The 25,718-nt window shown below is 24.5% G+C and overlaps 2 protein-coding genes across 6 annotated transcripts in view; one reads left to right on the top strand and one right to left on the bottom strand.

Annotated features, from left to right (window-relative positions):
• LOC105254981 (phosrestin-2) overlaps positions 1-20,957 on the bottom strand; it is a 57,096-nt gene extending 36,139 nt beyond the window's left edge. Inside the window, exons 1-3 of one of the 2 annotated variants that reach the window (XM_011264002.3) lie at positions 20,765-20,957; positions 8,803-9,081; positions 8,053-8,228 (exon numbers count right to left, since the gene is read on the bottom strand). In XM_011264002.3, the coding sequence (XP_011262304.2) occupies positions 8,053-8,228; positions 8,803-8,880 (254 nt within the window). In that variant the 5' untranslated portion in view covers positions 8,881-9,081; positions 20,765-20,957. Of the gene's footprint in view, positions 1-8,052; positions 8,229-8,802; positions 9,220-20,764 lie in introns of those variants that run through there. The other variant, XM_020028674.2, reaches the window with a different exon arrangement.
• LOC105254982 (sex-regulated protein janus-A-like) overlaps positions 1-25,718 on the top strand; it is an 89,175-nt gene that overhangs the window by 45,455 nt on the left and 18,002 nt on the right. The gene's annotated exons all lie outside the window — the stretch shown is intronic.

Here is a 25,718-nt window from a genome sequence, read left to right as displayed (position 1 = left end):
TTCACACACAAAATTGATTTATTGTTATTGAAAGATGTTAAAAAATTGTGCTAAAATTTAGTAAACCGTTTTTTTGAGTGTGAGTATACACTCAAATATATGCACCAAGTAGCTACCAAAGATATCCAATGGATATTCATATATTTCCACGAGTTTCACGCCTTGCCGCTAAGTAGTGAACAGAAAGACGCCTAACTCGAAAGTGGGATCCATTTAAGTATATAAGGCCGCGACACAGGTCGCACGAGTCACGGCTTATCGGTCAAAGAGCGATATTATAGCCGCATCTCTTTTAACATTTGCAAGGAGCTCCAGAGCTCCATGTAATTAACCGCAGACGGTTAATTTTGTTTAATTACATCTATGTATCTGTATACAAAACATTAAATCGATCAAGTTTTTGAGAAATGACATTAAAATAAAAATTTAGTAGTTAATGGACATGACATTAAATTGACTGAAAATTATAAAATTATAAAATTATAATTTTCCTGTATAAGAGATATAATTATATAATATCATAATTTTAAAATAAAAATAATTAAAATTAGAATGGTCCAAAACATTCGTGTTTAATGCATGTATTGTAACGAAAAAATGAGTATTTTGAAATGTACTAATAATTAAAGAATAAAGGAAAGTGTTTTCTTTTCTTTTTTGCACTCCAATTATTCGCTCCTTTAGTCTTACTTGTCAATTTTACCATTTAATTATTATAATTTTAAATATTCAATAAATGTAAAATATCTTAAAACCCGAATGTTCTTTTTATAACAGATTCTCTCATCAATTTGAATACGATTTTTTCGAAAATGTTGAGCTCTCAATCATTTCCGAATTGTAAGTGATTGAAAAAAGAAGGATTTTTCTTAAATTAAATTTTATGGAAGTAAAAAATTAACGAAACTACATCTTTCAATTAATCTTAGATGGAGTCACATGTCTATATAAATTTTATATTTTATACATAAATACTCTCTCTCTCTCTCTCTCTCTCTCTCTCTCTCTCTCTCTCTCTCTCTCTCTCTCTCTCTCTCTCTCTAACACACGCATACACACACACACACACACACACTAATTTCATTATATAAAACTATATATAAGAAAATGTAGTAAATATGTGGATGAGAAGATTTAAAATCAACTGATCTGATTCAACTGAATTGAACTAATCTCTTCTTTACATATTTATCTACATATTATTCATTACACTTTTTATATATAATTTTATATTGTAAAATATTTAAGAAAAAATATTATATAAGAGAGAGAGAGAGAGAGGGGGGAGAGTGTGTGTATGTGTGTACTTATAAAATATTAAATTTTAATAATGCTAATGATTATAAGGATGAAAAAATTTATATAGACATATGACTCCATCTAAAATTAAAAGATATGTTTCGTTAATTAAAAGATATGTTTCGTTAATTTTTTATCTTTACATTTAATTTAAGAAAAATTTTTTTTTGGATCTTGATATAATATTGTCAAAAAATCATGACTCTCAGTACTCGCCAAAAGATTTTAACTGGTATTTCATATTTTTACAAAGTTATTAAAAAATAAAGGTTTAAATGTGTCGATTGGCAAAAATAAAAAAATATTGGTGCATTTTATATATATAGATGATAGTATCCACTTACTACATGATGATAGTATTTACCTACTTATTATTATAAACAAACTGTAGTTCTTTGTAGAATGTCCAAAAATATCAAAAATTAAAAAAATAAATGTAAACGATAAAGAGTTTCCATATTGACTTGCAATTTTCCGCTCGAAAGTTTATCTCACATTGCCCTTTTCAGTGTTCGTGACAAGATCTATAATTACAATATGATTCCATATAATGGAACATTTTACGAATGTTAGATATTTATTTTTCTCTATATTAAAAAAAACTCATTTCACATATAAAAAGTCATAAGACCATGTAGAACTATGATCCTCACTTTTTAATTTTTGATTTTTTTGAACATGCTACAGATTTGTATTTTTGAACATCTTAAAGATTTGTATTTTTATATGAGTGTGAGTTATATAATAATGAATATTTTTATTGTCAGTCAACAGTTGACAAACGTTCAAGCCTTGATTTGTATGAATCTTTATTTATTAATAGTTTTTTAAATAAATAACAATTTTTTTAAATATTTGAATTAGGTATATAATTATTTTACGAAAATAATAGATAATAGATGGCTATATTTCTTACTTTTTATTAAATATTAAATGTCAAAAAGCATTAACAAATCAAATGTTAACATTCTATATTTTGTATAAGTCTATTATAAAATTATATGCTTTTGTGAATATATAATATTTTAAAACACATAACTTGTTTGTACAAAAAGAAAAACTTTTCATCAATAATACATTACATAATATTTCATACGTTTTTTGCCCGCACAATATTATATTTATCAAATTCCTTTTGATATTACTTTATTTGTTAATAATAAATACATAAAAAAATGAAATGAAAATATAGACTAGTGATACAAATAGAAAATAATGAAATGATAGAAATTATGTTGCATGTAGTATTTTATTATTCTTTTATAATAAATTTCGTCTTTTTAAAATCTTGTTTTCCATTCGATTGCTTCTTTCATAATCAGATTTCTTGACAATAACACATGAGACTTTTCATATGTATTGTATATCGTGGTGTTTCGATTGAACTGATCTTAAAGTACATGCTTGAATTGCTACAGGAATCTTCAATATATTTCGTTTTCAGAACGAAGCACAAAAGATAGCTTTGTTGTTACATAAGAGAAATATTTCCTCTTGTCTTTTCTCATATCTTAACGTTATTATATGACTATTTAAAAAATCAAAATATTTATTAAAATTTAATTTAATAATATTAAGAATACTTTATCTATTTAAATTTTCTAATTATTATTAATGATAAGAAAAATCTATATTACTAAAATAAGAAAGAAAGATATATAATATTTTTAGCAGCTTTAATTTTGCGGCTAGTTATATATAGTTAATTATATGATTGATTACTTAATTAAATGTACTTTTTTTATACATTTATATGTAGTTATGTAATGTAATTGCTTCATTATTAGTTTTTAAGTGGATTAACTTATATTTCAAATGAGACGCGCACTTGAACAGCAAAAAGTGGGAATTTGTCTTTGTCTGTCATAACGATAATTAGCCTATATTTTTTTCTCTTTTTAGCGAACGTGCACTATACTTATCGATATCGGGATTGAATTACGTGTATTGTATAAATCTGCATATATTTCGATGTTTATTGCTGCTGTTCCATTGCAAGCAGCGTTTAACTTGTAACGTATAAGATATAATATATACAATGATATAAATATAAATTAAATATGTATCAAAATTGATGAAGCGATATTGAATAAATATTATTGGTAAAAACGATGAAATGTGTTGGAAACATTATGCAACTTGCATTGTGCCAAAAATTATTTTTGTTCGCTTATTAACGATTGGAAATGATAATTATTTCTTCCTCATCTTTTTTCATATTACAATTTATATGATTGTTGTTTATATACCGAAATATATAAATATTAAATAAAATTATCCAACAACATTTTATTTTATAAAATTACACTTGAGTGTAAATTGTTGGTTTATAAATTGTTGGTTTATTTTCAGCAAATTACGAATAATGAATTTTAACAGAAATTATTGTTTTCTTACATTCAATACATATTTTCTTTTACATTGTTACTGTTATATCTTATTTTCCATACTAATTATTACATTCTATTATGTCTCTAATACAGCGTAATGAAAATCCTAAAGTTTTCATTCTATGGATTATAGATTTAATCAAGCCATGAAGGACTCAAATTTTATTTGACACGACATGATATATAACGGCGTTCATCGGATTCCATATTGAATTAAATTTTATTGATCCCGTAAACCATATCCACATCTTCGAATTCAAAAATGTTGGATATTCAATCATTCACATTGAAATCATTCTAATCAGTTTTATGAATATATGTATATATTATACTATTTTCCATATGATCGATATTATCAGCTTTTGTATATAACGTGAGTAATTGTCGACAATATTGCGCACGAAATCATATACTCATTCAATTTCGTACTGCGTTCAACAAATTTCATTTTGCCTGGTAATTATATAGGATTTCATACAACTGCGCATATATTAATTAGCTTGTTATAATTAATCAGCCTTATGTTATATTTTCTATTTCACTTATTGTTATATTGTGAAAACAGATTATAAATGTTGAAAATTAATACAATTTTTTTGGAAAGATATTTTGAATATTTTGAGTATTTTTATATATGATTATTTATTATATAAAATTCTCGTATACCTATGAATTCTTAATTTATATAATAAACTTTTTTCATTTATTATTTTCCTTTCTATTCGCAACAATACTTAATGTTTTTATTTCTTTAATTAATATTGTTTTCCTTTTGGGAAATGAATTGTTTTTAACTGTGTTTATTAGTTTTAACTTTCACAAGTAACAGAAATTTACACAGTTCTTCCTTTCATTCACTATTGCTACACACACTATCTCAGCCATCGCGCCGCCAATTTCTCCGTGGCGATTCTATCAATTCAACTCAATCGATAAGCTCTCTAACGTAACTATTGTTAACAGTAACTGCAAGATATTATAAAGATTATAAAGATTAGTTACATTATAAATGCTTCGAAACTAAAGACATAAATACAAATACAATCTATTTAACGAATATATTGTGAAAATAAATATTTAATCTTTAGGACTTTATTTTTATTTTATAAAATATGTTATCTTAATTTGGTTACGTATTGATCTACTTTATATAAATTTTTAAGTAAGAAAAAGTTTTAAGTAAAAAAAAGTTTTAAGTAAAAAGTTTTAAGTAAAAAAAAGAAATATATAAAAATTAAGTAAAAGTTTTAAGTTAAAAAAAGAAATATATAAAAAATAATGTCATTTCGTCAATAACATAAAATTAAGAAATGTTGACTTTTATGAGTACTATATTGTAGCATAGATATTATACATAAACTCAAAATAATACATATACACACACTCAAAATAACACATATACACACACATTTAAAATTCTCTAAGTAAATTATCTTATATTATTAATATATATATATATATATATATATATATATATATATACTCTAAGAGAAACCACCAAGTACATAAAAAATATTCTATCTTATATGCAACAAAATGTTTAATAAAAAAAAGTCCTTAAAAATAATTTACAATAATTTTTTCTCACAAAATCATTTTTCTAAAAAAACAAAACCTCAACAAATAATTTTCCTAAAAAATATTAAAAAATAAAACATCAAAACTAAATATGAAATCAATAATTACTATTAGCGAAGTACTTAAGAGCAATTTGTAAATTTGATATAATATTTGCTATGAAATATCCATCTTACATTATACAAATATTATACATAAATTCTTCTTAAGAAATTAAAACGCATTTTATATTTATTCAGAGAAACGTGATTTTTAAAATACTTAAAATCAACATTAAATGAAAATTAGGATTCTTTTAATTCTTAAAACAATTTTTATATAATGTGTATAATTAAAAAAAACGTTTTACGCAAGTTTTAAATCGCACAGTCTTTAAATCGAAGTAAGCTATAAAAACTTGGCGTGCCCGGGTCGTCAAACACAGACTAAATATTTAATTACCTAAGATTTTACATTTTAATTACCTAAGATTTTACATTTTTATTAGGGATATTTGTTTATAATGTAACGATTCGGGGAATTCTTACTTGTCTGAATATTTAATTTGCAATTAACTGTAAATGAAAACAATAGGTTACTTTTTGCATTTCAGGAGGCTTATCTAATAATATTTAATGAAAGAAGAAACTTTGTATATTTTTCTAAAAATTTGAGCAAAAATAAATTATTTCGATATTGAATAATAAATATTATATTAAAGATAAAAAGAGGAGCTTTCAAAAAATATCCGGAATTAGAAACACTTGAATAATTTATTCTTGCCTTATTCTAACATTAAATATCGATAAAAATTAAATCAAAATTGGCATAAGAGCCACAGCACGGCTAGCTAAGGCGCAGGGGAAGAAACAATACTTTCTTCTTATTAATTGTTTATTTCAAATCTAAACACTACATAAATATATAATTGGAAGCATGTTTTAATACATTTGATGAACTTTTGGTAGCAGCAGGCTTGCTATATCTCCGCGCAATGAAATTTCGCGTCACCCGCGCGTCGAGAAGGAGATAAACTTTTCTCCTTTTTTACAATGTAATAGTTTGTTTATTATATTATAATGATTGTTTGTTATATTATTAATCGCGCTGAAGAAGGCTAAAAAACGATCCGAAACGTAGTTATTTATGTAGTGTTTAGGTTTGAAATAAATAACAATCAATAAGAAGGAAATGTTGTTTCTTCTCCTGGCCTCAACTACCACGTTGGATCTTATGTCAATTTTGATTTAATTTTGATTTATTTATTTGAGTCAAATTCCTAATTATTAATTTTAATAAATATCGAACAAAAAGAATATAACTTATTAATATTTTATAATTTATAAATATCAAATTATTTATTACAGTTGTCAAATTGTACCCGTCTCGAAATTTGTACATCTAAGATTATTGGGGATTAATTAATTAAGTAACATATGCAAATAGATATATGTGAATAGACATATAGACATATGCAAATAGATATATGTGAATAGACATATAGACATATGCAAATAGATATATGTGAATAGACATATAGACATATGCAAATAGATATATCTAAGATGCAAATAGATATATGTAAATACACAAATGAATTTGCAATTTTTAGATTTTTCTAAATCTCAATCAACCTTGTAGTTTTAATCATGTCAGTTGATATAATTATTTTGATATTTATTATACATATCACATATATTAAACATATTTCAAATTAATTAATTTCTAGTACGTTTATGATAGCTTATTGATAGCTTTGTCTCACACTTAGTTCGAATTATGTATTATCAACATGCCCTGAATTTACATGTAACTTGATTCTATCTAATTAATCATATTGATACATATAATGTCAAGTTATATTAGTCTCATATTCGCGATCATATAATACACTGTATTACATCTTATGTTAACTGATATAATTTCCTAAAGTTTCGTCATAAAACATTGCTTATGGGAGGATATAATTATATTAATTTTCGGAAATTAAAATCTTAGATGCGCTTACTTTTATAAATAGATGTTATTTATTGCCAACAACGCAATAAAAGGATTAATTCATAATATCATGTGATGCCGACACATAATGACAAAAAAATATTATATTTACATCTACTAGTAAGACAATTTTTTTATTCCGATGTAAAAAATGTTTTTAATAAAACATTCTAATAAAATAAAATAATAAAAAGTCAATTTCAAAAATTATAAAATATTATAAAACATTAGACTTGATTATTTCATTATTAAGTGAACAAAAAACGAACATTGAAACAACAATTTTCATTAGATGTTAAGAAAAACAATTAAAACATTTTTTTACAATTTGCAATTTTACAAATTATATTGTTTTTGAATTACTAATTATTAATTAAAATAACATTTTAGAAATACTTCAAAATTAGGTCAACATTTTATTTTTTTACTTTCAAAAATCACATATAATTCCTTCTTCCCTCTTCTCTCAGAGAAGCTTTAATAGAAATCTTCAAAAATATATTATTTCAGATTATAAAAATGCAATCTATCACTCTATATTAATTTTCATATCTAAAATCAAATAATCATTTATACTACCAAATAAGAACATGATATACAACAATAAAGACAATTACTTACTTACTTCAATCAATACTTTCTTCAATCAATCCGAAACGTATTTTTGTTTTTATAAAACAAAAACATGAACAAAAATATATATATATATATATATATATATATATATATATAATAAAAGAGTATCTTGTCGCGTGCAAATCTCAATCTTTACCTAACTAAAAGCAAGAGAAAAGGATCGTGTTCTCACCTGCCAGCTTGCGTATCGGCTTGCTGCACTTGCGCCTGCATCTGTGTTGTTTGCAATCCTTGCGCTTGGTCCATTTTGATCTCGTTTTTATAATATCCTTCCTCTTCTTTCTCTTCATTCGTCGTATTCTTGTCTTTCATGTCGCAATTATCCATTATTACGTTCTTGCATTCCGCCTATGCAAAAAAAAGGAAGCTAAGAAATATAAATCTCGCTAATATGAAAATGGCTCCTCATTCAATTTTTCGATTGAATGCAAGTACAAGATAAAAAAAAACCAATTATAATAAAAATTTATATTTTGAATTTCTGAATTCTGAAGTTTATGAATTTTTTCAATGAAAATAATAATATTGACAAAAAAAAATTCGTAGATAAACATTGTCGAGATTTTGATATTAAATTTTTTAAATTTAATATTAATAAGCTATGTTTTTTTCTATCAATTAAATATTTTATATACATATATTTAACACGTCTAAAGTATCTATTTTATTGCTTATCATTGCTTTCTGCTTTAATAAATGTAATATATATATATATATATATATATATATATATATATTTGAGCAAGTATATATATTTGAGCAAGTATATATATATATATATATATATATATATATATATATACTTGCTCAAAAGTTATTATTAATAAAAAGAATATATGTATATTCTTTTCCGAGAAAGAATATTTGTAATTTCTAATTTTCTCGTTACTTATTTATACTTTCGTGCAAAATTAATAATTACTGTATCAGAATATAGCACTTCGTCCTCGGCTCGGCTCACAGCAGCTTTCGGCGCAACGTGGTTGTCGTTTCCCGCCATCTCTCTTCGTCCTTTCTCGTTTCAGCGCAGCCACAAAGGTCCAACAGGCAATATACAAACTCGCACACACACAACTCTTGATCTCGTTCACCACCGATATGTGTTACGACTTTGACCTAAGTCTTTTCTGTTCGTGTCTCGTTTAGACGTTGTGATACCACATTTTCATCATAGCTCTTCATAAATTTACAATGGCTCGCTCTTGTTTCGAATGAACAAATTCGTTGGATTAGGAAAATATGGCAAAAGTCATGAGATTATATCGGTGATCTTTTACGTGAGAGGAAATGGGAATATCCTGAACACTCAAGTAAAAGGGCACGTGTCAAGGTCTCGCTGAGATTGATCGTTACGATCGCATTCTACTATTAGAGAGAAACTACATTGGATTGAAGTACGATAGTCTACGAAAAGTCTTTCCTCTCTAAAAATATTATATATTGTTTTTTCTTTTACTTATTCGAATAAATTTACAAAATATTTACAAGAACAAAAAGTAATTAATAATTTAAATATATAAAAAGAGAAATTAAATATAATTTAAAAAATGAACGGAAAAATTAAAATTCTTATAAAAACAGATTTTAATGAATTAATTTATTTGGCACAATTTTATCGATAAATTGGTATATTTTCATTATTTTAACTGCGCCATATATTTATTACAAAAATTTTTTTCGCTGTTTATTTACTTTTAACGAAATATATAAAAATATAGTTAAGGAAATATAATTTATGTAAAGAATATATGTATATAATTTATGTAAATATAATTTATGTAAAGAAATATATGTTTTTTTGCAGTAAATTATATTTAGCATATAAAATAATAAAAAATGTATAAAAATGAAATTACAATTTCACCTAAGATATTATTGCTATTTAATGAATTTCGAGAGGAAAGTTAGTTTTGTAATATATATTTTTTATAATATATATTTTTTTTATATTTTTGTCATATATCTACTTAACATATGAGAAGAACTGAATGCAAATTTAAATGATTCTTCATGTTTGATTTTATGCATATATTTAATTATTTGTGTATATATTTAATTTTATAAAATTTATATTCTGGCATAATTAAACTTAGCAAATGGCGAGCAATGAAAAGAATTTCTTTTAATGAACGTTAATGAAAAGTAATGAACTTTCTTTATCATTCGAACATTATATCGTAGTTTTTTTCTAATAATTGCCTTCGCATAACAATTAACTGATTTTACATTTTGAGACAAAACTGTTCCAATGTAAAACTTCGAAATAAATAGATTATGTACGATTATATTATATGTATATTTAAATTGCTCAGTTCTCGCGCGCTCATATCCACACACACGCGCGCGTGTACATATGTAGGTATGTATGCATTTAAACATAAGAAATAAATTTATAATATAATAATATATAATATATAATATATAATATATAATATATAATATATAATATATAATATATAATATATAATTTATAATATTATTTGTATAAATTTTAATAAATAGAATTAAATTGTGTAATTTTTAATAATAGAAAATTTATAAAAAAAATTTGGAGATATACGTACATAAGCATTGTCTCTTTATTTAAGTTTAATTGCACAGATAAATTTTTTTTAAATTATAAACATTTTAAAAATAAAAATATATAATATGATGTAATAGTAATGTATAATATGATATAATATGATGAATATGTGTTTATGTTGCATTATATAATTATATTAACATTTTAAAAGTATTTATAAGTATATATATTTATAAGTATTAGTATAAAAAATTTAATGCATTTGTAAAATAATTTTAAAAATAAATATTTATCTATTATATTTAATTTATACATATAATTATTACTAGCACCTAGCACTAGCGCCTAGCATGCTTTTATAAGCTCTTCAGCAGATGTAAAATTGTAGGTTTTTTATGTTATCATGTTAGAGAGAGTATTTTAATCTAGATATATTAGTATTTCAAGATATTAATAGCTGAATATTTAAATAGCTTCGATAATCATGTAAAATTATGTTTATCTTATTAATCATTTTCAATATATTCTTTTTGTTTATACACAAATTCGCGGAGAGATAATCTTTTGTAAACATCTTCTATGAAGATACATCAATAAAATTACGCTAATTAGAGTTTATAAGTGACAATAAACTTGAAGAGAGTTATATTAAACGATCTTTAATTAAATTTACACAATATCGCGTATTCTCTATTTAATAAAAATAAAATATATTCATTTTTGTAAAATATATGCCCTAGAGGATTAATCAGATTTATTCTATTCGAATTATTCTTGATTATATATTTTTTAATTTTTTACAGTTGTTACAATATTTTCTATTATATAAAGAACTATATATATATATATATATATATATATATATATATGTATGGGGGAGGGTATCTGATTATATATTTCGAAATATTGTCTAAGAAGTAATGTTTAAGGATTAAGTTATTATATCAGATTATATCAGGATTTTGAATTAAATTTTACTTTATTATAACTTGGAGAAAAAAATGATGACAAAATCACTTCTCACTATTTCAAATTTTTATTATTTACTTCTCTGCTCTTTTATATTTATCTCTCTTTCTTGTTAAAATGTTAACAGAGAATAAAATATATATGAACGCTTTATAAACAATACAAAAGGAAATCCTCTTCTCAGCATGTTTTATTCATGTTATAAATAATTCAATATACTTTTATCATAAAGTAAATAGTATAATATCCGAAAAAAGCACAATAAGAAACTATAATAAATATTATATTTGAATATATATTGGACTAAATTAGAATAGTTTAGAAAATCATTTGTTTTATCAAACGAAAGGGATAACGAAGATTTCCATAAAAGAATTTGTTATAATCATATCCGATTTATAATTTTGTAATTATGCGCAGAATGTAATGCGTAACCGTTAATTATTTGCTAACAACAGTTGTCGAGTATACGTGCGAATATCAGAATTACATGTACTGGTATGTATATACATTACGCATTATTATACAAACGGCATTTACAACTACATTATTACTTGAGAGAGTTTCAAACTCGTTCAAACAACTTTTCCATTGTTATTTATACTAGCAACGATGATAATATGAAAATATTTTTACATAATTATATAGTTCGTGTACGTGATTTCATTTGATAATGATTGCAGTTTCGAGCGATAACTTTTTAGAAATAACTGCTTGAATTGAATATATTTGTGTTAATATTTATACAGATAAGCTACTAAAAAATACTACGATGATTGTAGAAAGAAGATAATCATAATCCTTTCAGATAGAAATGAGAGAAAGGAAACAATAATCTTTTGGAATGAAGTTAATTGTTATAAAAGCTGTCAGTCAAATTTAAAAAAAAACTATATAGCATATTTACTAAATTTTGTATCAAGAGTTTCAAGAATATATTTCAATTTGCACTTAGTTTGTATTATATAAAGTAATAATATATTCTCGATAAATAAAATTTACAAAGAAATTCTACATAAATTTCTAAATTCGCGTTTCATTGTGAATAAAATGTTTTGCCGATTGTATATAAGAAAAAATAAAATAATAATTCGATTCACTGTACTTACTATCAGTTTGCTTAATTTACTGCATCAATAAATTTTTAAATAGTTAATTAATTATGGGTAATTAATGTCGGGGTAATAATCGGTAACGAATTCTCTTTAACTCCAAATTTTAAACAAATAACTAACAAATAGCATAACAAACATTATACAATTATACAATTTTATCTCTAGATAATATTAAGGAAATAATTTCTTTATTATATTAAAATTAATATCTTATTACAATAATATACAAGGTGTTTCCGGACATTTGTGACAAACTTAAACGGGTGATCTCGATAAGTGGAACAATTTTTGTTAAGCAACCCGTATTTGGCGATGCCTCCTTAAAGCGCCAGGCTGCGATGAATGCTGTTTTTTCTATATGATTAGATTAAAATAAGAAAATCATATGTTTTTTAAATTACATTTTGTTTATTTTATTACAATAAATGTTCGACTTGCAACCTTAATACAAACATTGCATCTACGATGCATTGATTGACGCATCTTCTGAAAAATTCCAGGATTATTGCGAATTGTATCGCATACGTTCATAATCCTGTCAATGAGCTTATTTCAGGTATTAACAGGGTTTGTATACACTAAACTTTCGTAAACTGCGTAAATGTTCATTGCAGCCTAGCGCCTTAAAGAGGCATCGCCGGACACGGGTTGCTTAACACAAAAATTGTTCTATTTATCGAGATCTATCACCTCTTTAAATTTTTTGCAAATGTCCGGAAATACTGTGTAATGATGCATATATAATATATAATGATAATATATAAAAATCTTTTTATTATTATTATTGTTAAAATGTTATTTAATAATATTTATCTATTATTTTATTTAATCCAATTTAATAAATTTGACATTAATTAATATAATAAAATATTATTACTATATATAGAGGGGCAGTTGTCTAAATTACATCGACTTCTAAATTGCACTATCATAGTTATAAATTTATTTTTTTATATTTAAACTTATCTAATGTAAGAGAATAATAATTATATTCTTGAACACATTTATATCTTACTAGTTTCTAATCATTTGCTATATAAATTTAAAAAAATTATTAATTACTAATTTTTAAGTTTATTTTTTTTACGATTCTATAATGTAAATAAAAAACAGATAAAAGATTTATTTCAACTTTATAACCATTAAGAAATACTTAATACTATTAATTTGTCAATTAGCTAAAACATATATATGTAAGCTAAAAAAATTAAAATATTAGAAATTGCATCACATCATGTTCAATGCATCGACACGATTTATATAATATATATTGTAAAATTCTACTTTTTCAATAATACTGATAAAATAATACAAAAAGAAGAATAAATGAAAGAAGAGAAAAAGATTGCCTTTTAAATTAAAAGTTTTTAAAAAGTTATGCTTTTTTTATACTTCTATAGTATTATTGAGAGATTTATAAAGAAAATGGAGCGCTTTGCAGTATGTTTCGGGAATATAATCGAGGACACATACACGATAAATCATATTATACAAAACGATAGAATATATTTTACAAATATATTTCAGAAACTATAAGAGATAGAAAAAAATTTTCAAATTAAAAGTTAAAATAAAATTAAAAAAAAATTTTGAAAAATTATTTTGAAAAATTAAAAAAATAAAAATTTTGTTGTTATTGTTATAAAGTACTCTTGAAGCCATTGAATTTTTAATTTGAAAATTTTTTCTATCTCTTATATTTTCTGAAATATTCATCTCGAAAGAAAAAAACCGATTTTTTTCAGAAGGGCCGCCTAGACACGCGTATGAGCACGTATAAAAAAATACGTGTCCCTTATTTTTGTCTAGAAAACAACATATTAAAAGCTGAAAATTGAAGGGGGACACTTTCGTGCTAATACTGTGAGATTAATTTTTAAAATATACTTTTTTAAAAATTAAAGATAAAAATATACTTATCTTTATAATAATATATGCAAAAATCTATCATATAATGCAATATATGAGGTTACAGGGCATATTTCTTTAAATTTTTGAAAGATTTGTTCCAGAGATGATATTACAAGAGGCGTATTATAAAAAGATTAGATGCTGCAGATAATGATTTATGAGCGCTTACAGTCTATGAAAGAAGGGAAAAGAAAGAGAGAGAGAGAGAGAGAGAGAGAGAGAGAGAGAGAGAGAGAGAGAGAGAGAGAGAGAGAGAGAGAGAGAGAGAGAGAGAGAGAGAGAGAGAGAGAGAGAGAGAACGGACCAAGATTACATAATGCATTGTTAAGTTTGTTTCATTGATCAAATGATTTAAATGATTAAGTTGCATGACATATTCATAAAGCATTTTTGTGTTGATTATAATTTACACAGATGTTATCTCTCATTTATTAATGAAGTAAGTGTAATATCATGCCATAAATGTCTAAATGCGCGCAAATTTAAATTTTAATATCAAGTATGTGACAACTCTGTCTCAATTTTTAAACAATTACACTACAATATTTTACAATATTAATATTTATATTATATTGATAAAATTATCATGTTTAGAACTGCAAATTATAAAATTATTATAGAACTGCAAATTATAAAATTATTATATGTAAAATTATTATTTAAATTATTATATTTGTCTTTATTTCGACTTAAATATACAAAATAAATTCTGAAACAAATGTAAACATAATTTTATGATTTATATTAAACAAAAGGTATTTTCCCGAAATTTTTTGATAATATGATATATGTATAACAATAGCTCCACATGTAAACATGTAATAGAAATTAAAATAACTTGCAACGATTGGCTGTATTTTTATCACTATTTACGTTTTGTGTAAACTTTTTAAATATACATAATGTATAATGATACATAATGATAATACGAAAACAGTAAAAATAAAACACCCTCCTCGCAATATAATTAATACACTGTCGGTCAAGGTGTTAAATATTTAACCTAAGAGTGCGAATGGCCCTGGTCTTATCGATCGATTAATTGCTATTCTATCTACTTGACAAGTATTGTTCAATCTAGCTTAATCGGAGAGAATTAATTTTCCTTTTAATAATTTTGTGATTAATCAAGATAAAAGAATAAATATTTATCAAAACATTCTCGTCATTCAAAAAATTAGTTTTTTAAAATAACAACAAACTAAAAGAGAGAAAGAGAGAAACGTGAAATTAAGGTGCAAAAAGTTTTACAGCAAAGATCGTTATTCTGTTGAAGAGCACAGAATAAATGCCATTTCCAAGACTGGCATTGGTTGCTGCAATGTAGGAAAGAACAATAAATCAAAGTTTGTAGATCAGACAAAAAGCAAGAAACCATTACTCGTTTCTCTTTATGTTGTATTCCAGATGTACTAAGTACACGTAATTCGTTTCAGTTATAATCTACTTCGATCGTATTATCCTTCATAGAGACTATCAGCTTTAAGATAGCAGTCTTTGCTGAATGTAGCGCAGATTTCTCACAATTTTCTTTTGTAATAATTTCGACATTATTTTACATTCTTATCTAAATTTAGAGAAAAACAGTTTTTTATCTATAATAATAGACTTTGATAAAACTATACAGTACTTTTAATAAATACGTATAATTACAAATATGAAATTATTTTAGTTTCACAAATTCGATTATATAATTTAACAGACTGCTATTAAATCAATATTTTGAGTATGAAGAATGTGTATGTGTGTGTGTGTGTGTATATATATAGGCCTATTTATACAACTTTATCGTTTATTTGAATCGAGATTTATTACTAAAACTTGTTTTGTCTAAAATTTACTTGGAATTGTGATAAAGAAAATTTTATTTGAACTCTTAATTAATTTATAGTAAAGTGCGATAGTTTTGAAATATGTAATTATTCAGTGCAAATTTGTATTTTTTTTTTAATAACTATATTTTCTTTCTACATTAATTCATTTCTCTTATTATTTTATAAAATAACATTAATAACATTGATAAAACATATTAAGGCAAGATAAATCGAAAAGTTTTTACGAAATATCTCATAGTTTACATCAAATTTTATATTAACTTAAAATATAAAATATTGATAAATTATTCAATTCTCACTTTTACTCATATATATATATATATATATATATTTTTTATTTTTTTTTTTATTTTTTTAAATGAAACCATTTTATTTTTTTAAATCGATTTTTGATCAAATTTGGCATAGAAAGTTATATATATATAAAATTTTCTATGCTAAATTTTACCAAAAATCGATTTAAAAAAATAACGTGGTTTCATTAAAAAAAAAACTAGATTGACCTTCATATAATCTTAAAAAATGACATTATTTAAAATTTAAGATTATCAACTTTTTTCCCTTATCTAATCCTAAAATTTGTTTGAAATATTTTTTGTACGATGTCAAGTTTCGAGGGAAACACTTTATAACACTTTAGATGAAATATTTTATACCGTGGATATGCTATTCTAAAGCTTATAAATTCTAAACAGAAAATCTGACTAGAAAAAGACCTTGACATGTGTTTTCAATCTTCCTTTGTATCTAAAACAGTAAACGTTATCTCAGCTTAAAGTTTTGTTTACATTGTCTTAGATTAGACAATGTTGTGTGATGTAAACAGTGCACTATAATTTTACATCGTTGATCTAGGATTGATTTTAGAATTGATTTTAGAATTGATTTTATCATCGCATAATTATAGAAACTATCGAGGCGATTTTATATAGCTGAGCGACGCAAGAATCGATTATACTTGAACGTTATTGATTGAAATAATAAATGTTACTAATGAGGTATGTGTGTGCAAATGTCACATGTTATATAATTATTGCACTGCCTTTTAGCTATTGAATCTTTAATAACTTGCTTTTGGGAGGAAACTCAATAAATTTAATGAACTTAACAAAAGATATTCATAAATTTAAAAATACGCGATAAACATTTAATTAGTTCACTGATAATGGTCCATATATGTCCACTATGAATAACTTTGCCAATTTTCAACGGATTTGCATGAAACTTGATACACCCACATTTTTCAGGTCGCTGATGACAAATTTGGGATCGAAATTTTAAAATTCAAAATGGCAAATTTAGTATGGTGAATTAATTTTGTTATTCTTTTATTATATTTGTTATTCCATTAGAGAAGATTCAAATTCGATATGTTCAAGTTTGAATGTCTTGAACTAATTCGTTATCTGTGACCAAAAAACGTACTGAGTATGATATATTTTCATAATGGAATATCAAAGTTAATCATTAGAAATCGCCATATTGAATTTGCCAGTTTAAATTTTGCAATTTTGTCTATAGATCAGCATAAGAGACTCGAAAAACGCAAATATTGAATTTGATCTTCTCCATAATGAAATAAAATTAGTCCGCCATATTGGATTCGCCATTTTGAATTTTGAAATTTCGACTCTTGATTCGTTACGCGACGCAAAAAACCCCTTATAAATAAACTTTTATGTAAAATATGAATTTATTTGCTCTTACTAGTTTTGGTACAAAACGTTGATTTCAAGTAGTTCAGTAAACTAAAGAATTAATGGCGTGAAATAAATTCGATTGGAATTAAGTAATTCTTGTATTAGCTATATTAAGGAACAAACAAATTTCTTCATGTAAATGTTAACTATATATATATATATGTAGAATTCAGTAAATAAACACAGATTACACACTACAATGGCTCATCAAAATGCACTTGTCCTAACAATAATCATAAATTATGGAATCATTGTGCAACCATTACTGCTCATTAGCTCTGATCATATATGAATATAAATTCTCTTTTTTATAATAAAATATATATCGTATCCACTCATAAAGAAAATGTTAAATCGATTAGTCGAAAGTACCAAAGAATATTGTTAGTTCTTTTCGATTTTTCCATCGTAAATTATCATCAAAATCACATATATTAAAAGTTCGAAGAGAGTTAATTGCGATATGAATGATATTCGTTTAATATATTGTTCATGAAGAACAAAGAAAATTATATTATAAATATATACTCTTCTCGAATTCATCACACATGTTGAATGTTTGTAAAAATTGCGTATTTTAACAGCTTAAATTGTTCGAGAATTATTTGGGAGGAATACTAGTGAGCTTTATTTGTTAGGTATAAATCTAACATCAAATGTACATGTATGTATGCTTTTGAAATACGAAAAAAATTCTAACATGTTTCTTTTAGATAATTATCTTTAGCTATGTAAAAATATACGTAAATTACATGGTATGATTTTTATACATTCCTTAATATATGTAGTATGTGTTATTCATCAGTGCATATTTTTATATATCAATAAAAATTTCTTAAATTTTAGAATATTTAAATTGAGATAATATTAAAATAATATGGCGTGTAACGCGCTTTATATGATATTCTGTAGTACACACATATATAATACACGTATTATATATATGTATATATATATATATATATATATATATATATGTGATAGAATATATTATATATCTATATATACAAGGTATCAGGGCAATCTCTTTCCAACAAAAAGCTCTTGTAGCTTATCTCGAGAGCTTTTCAAAACATTATAATAAAGTATTTTTTTTATCGAGTACTTTTCGAGTTATGAGGTTTGAAATAATTTCTTAATGTTTACATAAACTATAAAATATTCATTTTTCGATTATTTTACCTTCATACTTTTATGTACAAAATAATGAGAGGAATCAATTGGTGTACAGAAAATAATTGTTTAAAAAAAAATATAATTGTTAATTGCAAATTATATATTTTTCTTCAGCTACAAGAGCTTTTTTTTGGAAAGAGATTGCCCTGACATTTTGTATATGCACATTGTTCAACAATATTCTATCCGAATGTTCTTTTTTCCGGAGTATCATAAACAATTAAGATAAGAAAGAATTTGACTATATTTTTAATTTAATTTTGTTAAATATTTATTATATATGTGTGTAAATATTTTAAATATATTTATTAAATAAAAAAAATATTGAATAAAAAAATTGATAAAAACTGAATGAATTAAATAATAATTAGTCAAAATTTTAAAAAATTAAGAGAAAAAGTTCCACATATTTATTTTTTAATAATATATGAATATAATATATGAATATAATTTATATATATCTTTTTTATTTTATATATCTTTTCTTCTATGATATATAATTATCTATTAATTGAGAGAAGAGAAGAGAGAGAGAGAGAGAATTGTTTTTTTAATTTAATTTAATTTATTATATTAATTGTGAATTGTGAATTGTTTTATGTAGAAAGAGTTAATTCAATATAATTTATAATATCAGTTAATTATTTTTTACTTTCGATTTTCATAAGTAAATTATTTATTTACTTATGAAAATCGAAAGTAAAAAATAATTATATACATACTTACTTATTTACAAACTTATTTATTTCATATGCAGTAGCAGGTACAGTTTGAAAAAAATTCCTAATTTAAATTTTAAAACTCTCAGAGATTCACAGTATTTTGAGTAAATAAAAAATATCAATAATAATTTAATCCTGATTTCAATACGTAAAAGCTTCAAATATTATTTACAAAGAGATCGTTTTCAAGAGTTTTTGTCATGTTAAACGTGAGACCAGACTCTCGTTTAATTTCAATTAATATTAAATAATTTCATACTGTTGACGAGAATCAGATTATCTATAATTTATGATTAAAGATTAATTATAATATTATAATATTACTGATCATGCAGAAAATATTTTATTATTGCATATATGAATGTTTAAAAAGCCATTTAATGAAATTTATCCTATCCAGAAACGCGGGCAGAATTGGTGAATTAATGAGAAAATACGCACTGCGATATACAAGTGAATCCCGATTGTTCACGGCGTGCAATAAACATATTTTGCGCGAGTTGTTTTACTTGCGAACCTACTATATGCGACGTGGCGTCGAGATATCATCGAGCCATACCACGATTGTCAACTCAGCAGATCATTTTTGTGATACTAAAGTCAAACGAGTCAAACGAGTCAGATCATAAACACTAAAGTCGTTTACGGCCACATCGATCTTTCCTATAGAAAAAGAAATGCTTTGTCGTCTTTTATTTTTTTTAACAACATATTAGTGCTATGAACGTGCCAGTTTAATGAAATGTCCTCGATATATATCAAGAATTTATATCTGAATTTATTAAAAATGTACGCTCGTTACATATTAACTCAGTAATCTGTTATTCTGTAATAAAATCTTCTTTATATCCTCTAATATCCTTTAATAAATTGGAGATAAGAATTGCATGCGTAAAAGATCTTTCTCGCGGATTTAAAAAATTATAGCTCACCGAGATAATATTGCTTTCAATTTTCGACTGATTTTTCTTTCTTTAAGTTTTTGCGCGACAAATTTTCGCGCACTTCTTTATTTCTTCAAGATGACAATGCTTGACACACAACAGAATTCTCGCGCACGGATTTTCGTCTCGTCGTTTGAACCGTCAAAAGTAGTAAGACTCGACGGTTGCGTCCGTCGTGTAGCACGGCTGGCCGTCTACTGGCGCGTCGCGACGCCTGGCGTCGCGACGCCTACAACGCACATCCTCCGACTAGCAATGTGGCGATTGACATATTGCGGTATATAGAGAAAGATGCGAATTTAAGATACAAGAATTTAGTGAAGAAAGATACAATCTCTCATGGGCATATATAGAGCAGATAAAAATAATGCGTTTTTATAAAATTATAAATAACAAATTTTCATAAAATTGTTTTTAATAATATTTTTATCGAAATATTTATCTTTAAAATTAAAATTTGAGCATTTTTCTTGAATAACTTTTGTCAATCTATGAATTTTAATAATTTGCAATTATTTTTATTAAATAAAGATCTATAAAATATATACGTTACGTTTCTTGAAATATTAAATATTGTCGGACAACCAGGGGCGATCTATAAACCTTCTAACTTACAAAATTTTGAAGCTGATAAGTTTTTTGATAAATGTTTAAATGTTTTAGAATTTATTTCCACGTCTTTTTTTAAAGGAGTACTCTTATTTCGTCGAAATTAATAGTTTTCGCGAAAAACACATTTAATCGATAGAAAATAAGTAATGATGGTGATAAAATGATAAAAAAATGCGTTGTAGAAAAATATTTTATAGAAGTTTATGTGGTTATTTTTAAGCTTTATTGCCTTATATTTCACCCCTAGCAAAACCTATATATCTGTTCCGGTGTTAGCGCATCTTTCGTCAATTTATTATATCGCTGAAGAATGCCTGAAGCGAACTGTCACTGATAAACAAATGATTCTCGTCAAACTGCAAACTATATCAGAACGATCATATTAATGAGATGAGTGAGTGATTAATTGTATGCTATTGTCAAAGTACCTTTTCCTCCGGGACGTATCCTTATCGATTTTCATTTTTTTTCTCTTCATCAATTATGGCTTGCACTAATTATATGTATGTATTTAGTCCCAAAAGATTGGAATTCTTAAAAACAAAAAAAAATAAAAAAAATATAAGTTTTATAGAAAAATGTTCCAGATAAAAATAGTTTAAAACAATCTATTTACTGATCTTACCAGTTTGACCTGTATTGCGACGTTAAGGATAGGACCTTAAATTTTTTTAATGGAATCCTCTATTTTTGTTGCATATTGTTGTTAGCTTAGGTCGAAAGCTTTTCAAAACACTATAATAAAGTATCTTTTCATTAAGTACTTTATGAAATTATTTCTTAATTTTACACATAAACTATAAAATATTTTATAAAATATCTATTTTTGTGATGATCTTATCTCAATATTTTTATGCATAAAATAACGAGAGGAATCAATAACATAATCAAAATACATAATCATGTTTTTGAAGTTTTTAAGGGTTTCGACCTTTTTGTAACATCCTGTATGAAATATATTATGTAAATTACATATTATGTAAATTACATTAATATAAATTTTAATAATTATTATGCCTATTTTTGAGCTGCAGTGCTTTTTGAAAATTTTAAATTTGAAATATGCAAATTTTATATTCCATTTATTTTTAAACATTTCTGTTCTGTTAGCTCTGCTTGTTTAATCAATTTCATCATGATGGACACTTTGGTGAATCCATTTATCAGAAAAATATGAAATCATAGAAAGATAATCATTGTTATGTCATTTCAACTTTTTCCTCTACCATTATTTTTATTGTCAACAAGAGAAATCTAATAAAAATTGACTCATCTTCCCCTTCCTGCATATATATTCTGTAACATATATATATTATAGAATATATTATATTTATTATTATTTGCATCGATATTTTTGTGTTCCAATTTTTAAAAGTTTGTTGTATTTGAATATGAAAAATACTTATGTAACAAAAAATATGTAGCAAAAGTAATTTTTTATAAAGATATTTAAATATTTATACCATTGTTTATGCTTATTATAATAAATATTAATTAAAAGTTAATTGGCAAAAGTTATAATGCTTAACAATTAGAAATGAAGCAATTCTTATTTAAAAACTGTTTCCATTTTTCTTTACTGCGACTTTATATGCTTCGGTATAACCATATTATTTCAATGAGCTACTTCCTGCTATTTAATACGAAAAAAAGGAAAAGAAAGAAACGTTTCTACAAACGGTTCTATGGGTAATGAGTATGGTCAAAGATCATATAGCAACAACGATATAGGACTGCAAAATGTGTTTGTGCATGCAGCGTGAATAGGATAAAAGTAGGTGAAGTATAAAATTGACGACACACTTGTAGTGATACATGTTATACATAAGCAGCAAATATCGATAAAAAATTCGATTCAAATATTGGTATGCTGGTACGTAACTCGCTTATTTCTACTTGTGGCAACAAAAAGATGTGATATCAAAAGGATTCAAATCATAAATATTTTAAAAAGTTTTACATGAGAATTCTATCAAAAAGATTTTGAAATATATAAAATTGCTGATTTAAAGAATTAACAAGAAAGATTTTACAATTTTTTTAAATTTCTTTTGAATCGAAAATTTATACCGTCTACATAGATATATATGATGTATGTAAGCAAATATTATTCTCATTGTCAGAATTACAACATTAATATAATAGAATGATAATAGATAGCATATCAATATTCGGAGTTTACGAACTATTATTTGATCATTGAAATATAAGACAATAATGTTAATTCTAAAATAAAATCTAGCTTAAATAATTAATTAAGTGTAAAAATACTATTTATATATAGAAAGTATAATTACATACTTTTCAATAAAATTATTTTGTATCAGAATTAAGCATGGATATGGAATTATTTTAGATCAGTAGATTAGTTCGTTTTAAATTCCGAATGGCGAACAAACGATGAAGTTAGAACTTTTATTGCCTATGGTTGGTCGTATTTATATTCACGTACGTTTTCAGCAAATGTAATGATGCACATGATGTTAGTTTCGTAACTACGCATTTTCGGACCCATATTTAGAACAAAAATTGTTCTTTTAGATCTCCTATATGTTGTTTTGACACAATAATGAATTACCTTGTATATATATTTAAATATTATTATGTTATTTAAATATTGGACGTCCTATTTTAAATGCTCCAGGTAAATATTTTAAAAACTGAGATTGGTAGACAAAATATTTCAAATAAAAATTGTACGGTTTGGAAAAGAAAAAAGATAGGAATATTAGTTTCATCTCAGGTGTAGCTACTAAAGCTGTATGAAGGTCAACCTGGTTTTTTTAAATGGGACTACCTACTTTAATTTGTCCATACAAATCGACTTCTCACAATATAAAAAATTATAAGGGTTGGATAGCTATTAAATAGTTTATAGTTTAGTTAAATTGAGTAATTTATAGTTTATGTACAATGGAAATATATTTTATAATTTATGTAAAATTTTGTCAAACTTAAAGTATAAAATACCTTGTAAATTATATTTGTAATTTATATTTATATTTTTACATACATATTTAATTTATTAATACATATTTTTTTAATTTGTACATATATTTGTATATATATATATATATATATATATATATATGTATATACATACACACACACACACATACACATACACGTACATGCACGCACATACATATATATACAGGGTAAGTTATTTTAATCAACGCACGCAAATATCTCGTAAAGTAAACAAGATGGAAAAAAATGTTTCAGATAAAAATTGGATGGTTTCATGTGGTCCAAGGAGGCCACACGACGAAAATGTGAACTTGAGCTTGAATCACCTTTCCAAGGTGAAGTCAAGGTAGAAGGTAGTCTAGGTAGAAGTCATACTTCTAATTTTTTAAATGGAATTCTCCATTTTTTATTATACATTCTTATAACTTATTTTGAAAACTTTTTTGTAAACACTATAATGAAATATTTTCTCATTGAATATTTTTTAAATATTTCATTAAATACTTTTTTTTTTAATATGTCATTAAATACTTTTTGAGTTGAGGCCTGAAATAATTTCTTAATTTTACATAAAGTATATAAAATATCTCGTAAAATATTCATTTTTCGAGATGATCTTACCTCAATATTTTTATACTCAAAATAATAGGAGCAATCAATTGGTGTACAAAAAACACAGTTGTTTTTAGGAAAAAATATGTTACTGTCAATTGTAAATTCATTCTTTTTCTTAAAAATAACTGTATATTTTAATTTAATTTATATTAATTTAATTAAAATTTATTAGTTTATTTAATTTATTAATAATTCAGTTGATTTAATTTATATTGGTTAGTTATTGATAAGTATTGTTGACTAATCAATAACTTTCGTTATAGGCATTGTTAAAATACTGATAGTGAGGCGCCGAATGATTCATTCTTTAACATAATTCTTCACAGTTCTTTATTTAATTTGATTAATTCATTTGACATCTCATTATAATTCAACATTATTGTTATTTTATTCATTGTTATTTATTTATGTTGAAGATGACCTGAAGAAAGAATCGAAATGTACGCTGTGTATTTTGTCAATATTTGAATATATTTATATTAACATTTAATCATTTATATAATGAACAATTGTGTATCAACAACAACATGAGATTCGTAGTTCTGTTTAAACCATTTTTTATCTATTCATTTTATTTTGGATAAAATTACAATTGATATCATAAAATGCTCGATATCTTCGAAACGACTAACTCGAAATAAATAAAATTATAATGTTTCAAAAACATCGCAAAAAGAGTTATAAGAATATATGATAAAAAATATGGAATTCCATTTAAAAAGTTCAAGATGATCTTGTTCTGACT

Source organism: Camponotus floridanus, unplaced genomic scaffold (assembly GCF_003227725.1).
Source record: "Camponotus floridanus strain SB8 unplaced genomic scaffold, Cflo_v7.5 scaffold29, whole genome shotgun sequence".
In the NCBI taxonomy this organism is placed as follows: Eukaryota; Metazoa; Arthropoda; class Insecta; order Hymenoptera; family Formicidae; genus Camponotus; species Camponotus floridanus.
This window is presented reverse-complemented; position numbering and strand designations above follow the sequence as displayed.